At 39.1% G+C, this 2,603-nt stretch overlaps 1 protein-coding gene across 1 annotated transcript; it reads left to right on the plus strand.

The window, feature by feature from the left end:
* The first annotated feature begins 1,085 nt into the window (after positions 1-1,085).
* On the plus strand, positions 1,086-2,342 carry LOC144452396 (QRFP-like peptide receptor). Its single transcript, XM_078143486.1, has one exon. It carries the CDS (start codon positions 1,086-1,088, stop codon positions 2,340-2,342), a length of 1,257 nt encoding a protein of 418 aa, XP_077999612.1.
* The last annotated feature ends 261 nt before the right edge of the window (positions 2,343-2,603 follow it).

A 2,603-nucleotide genomic window follows, 5' to 3' on the forward strand; every position in this document is an offset into this window, starting at 1 on the left:
CATGCACACAAGTGTTCTTACATCCAGCACGACATGTTAACATTTCAAACATGTCCAAACTTGTATCCAAGAGGTGTTTGGGGGACGAACTCGACGGTGATTTCGTTCTATTTAATAACGACTAAAAATCTAGTAGTATGACAATGTAAACCACTGGCGTCGGGTTTGGCATTCGTCTTTGATCTGTACGAAGTGGAAGGAATATAATTGGCGGAAATCGTTTAAGGAGGACCAACTGTATGGTTTAAATGATTTCTGTTTGCCTTTGAAAATGAGTATGACACAGTGTATCAACAATTACTTCTGAAAAACGACCACATTGCTATAATGCTGATTCGCACACTATTACCCTACCACCTCCCCTACCGTAATACTAGTACACATGACATTAAGTAAGACACTATTAGATATGTGTTAGTAGAATATTGATGTTTTATGACCTTACCATGTTAGTATTAGAATTTTAATTTAAACCATAACATTAATAACATTACCTCAGAACCGGGTTAGAACAAATTATGTTCGTATTGCTATGAATCAAAATAATCCAGTTCTTTTGTACCTCACAATATTAATTTCCTCGAATCAGAGTCACCGATGGCATAAGTTGAATAATCCGAGAAAATCACAACAAAATTCACCCACCCTTGTTTTTCAGAGTGATGACGCCAGACATCTTGACTGCAACGCAGTTGTTTTTGCGATCATTACCCGACTTTCGAAATGTCGGAAACAACGTTTACGTCAAAGAATGTGTTTTATTTTCCTCAAATACTAAAATTACTAACCCTGTGTGCTAATACTTGAAGGCAATTAATTTATTCGACAAACTTAATTGTATCACTCAACGTTGCCAGTGCTTGGTCAAGTACCGTGCTAATCCAATACTTGTAAAGAAAGTTATTGACATGTTAGGTACTTTACTATTCTCTATAAAATGTGAACAAGAGGGTACAAGTTTTCATTTCAAAGCAAGACAGCCGAAACTCGTCATCACCGTTGATATCATATATTTTACTTCGAGTTCGCGTAACTTTGAAGTTGGTTCGTCTGTTTGAGAAGCCAAGTCGCTCAAGTCATTTCAAATGGCGGCTTCTGATCCCTTGGAAGAACATTTCAGAACCCTAAATCTCTCCGAATCTCAGGTTGCTGACTTACGTGAAAACTGTTCGTTGATATACACTACTGAAATGTGTGTTAGGATTCAACACGCACTTGAACTCATTTACGGACCTTGTCGACATCTTCCAAAGGGTTCTTTTCCACATTTCTCAACTGTGTTTACCGCCGTTATTGTCTTCTTGTATCTTCTTGTGTTTGTTCTTTCTGTTTTCGGTAACATCGCCGTGATAACAATAATGCTGAAGTTCCGTCGAATGAGAACGATTACAAATATGTACCTGGTATCACTCGCTGTCTCCGATCTCATGATCACCTTCTTTTCTCTCCCTTTTGATGCACTTTACAGCGTTACTACAAACTGGCCTTTCGGTGAAGATATGTGTAAAATAACCAGATTTGTTCAAACTCTATCGGTGTCCACGAGTGTACTGACCCTAACTGCGATCGCTGCCGATCGTTACATAGCAATCATATATCCACTGAAAGCCAAATACATCCATACCAGTCGTAGAGCGGTGACTATACTCTCGGGGATTTGGCTGGTGTCAGTAGCTATGATGTCTCCTCAGATCTTCGTACTTACAACGCGAAAAGTCTGCGACTCCACAACTCTCGATATCTACACAACTTGCGTCGAAGTGTGGAGGACCAATACACAGATCCCAGGAGCAAGTAGCGAGACATTCATAACTGTTGGTACACAAATCTACTCCATATATCTACTTACTGTTCTCTGGGTTCTCCCGCTTGCTTTGATGGTTAGTTCATACGGACGTATTGGACACCGACTATGGACTCGTAAACAAATAGGAGACACCATTATCATCAATGCTGACCACTCAATAAAACAAAAGAAGAAACTAATAAAAATGCTGGTCGTTATCTTAGCTCTATTTGCTGTATGTTGGGGTCCTCTTTTTCTGTGGAATGTTGTCAAGGACTTCACCTACAACTTTCAATATTTGTCAAGCAGGAGAGCGGATTGGACATATCAAGTTTTCGCCACCATTCGTTTGATTGCTTACAGCAATAGCTGTTTCAATCCTATAGTCTACCATAAGATGAGCGAAACATTCAAAACATATCTGAAGAAAATAATGAACGCTACATGCAAATGTTGTCGAGGTGGTGAAGTTGTAGCAGGAACCACAAACCAGAATCTTCACATACTAGATACGGACCAAAGTGGCTCTGCTATTAAGGATGTAAGTGACCAATAAACCAGAATATTTGTTCGGTTGTAGGAATGAACATTGATTTACGACAATGTTGCAAAGTGGTATACTAATATATATTTCAAGTTTCCCTAGAAACGGCTGAAACGAATCCACGGATTACAAAAGTATGTCATATACAACAGCCTCGATATGGTTATGGTCCGACGATAGTCTTCCCAATTGAGTCCATGTCGATACTATGATAAGGGGAGAAGGAATACTCAAACATTTATGTGTACCACCCAATATGAATAGATTATTAGA

Source organism: Glandiceps talaboti, chromosome 22 (assembly GCF_964340395.1).
Source record: "Glandiceps talaboti chromosome 22, keGlaTala1.1, whole genome shotgun sequence".
Lineage (NCBI taxonomy): Eukaryota > Metazoa > Hemichordata > Enteropneusta > Spengelidae > Glandiceps > Glandiceps talaboti.

Coding starts and splice junctions, on each gene's coding strand:
- LOC144452396 (XM_078143486.1), top strand. CDS start 1,086: ATGGCGGCTTCTGATCCCTTGGAAGAACATTTCAGAACCCTAAATCTC.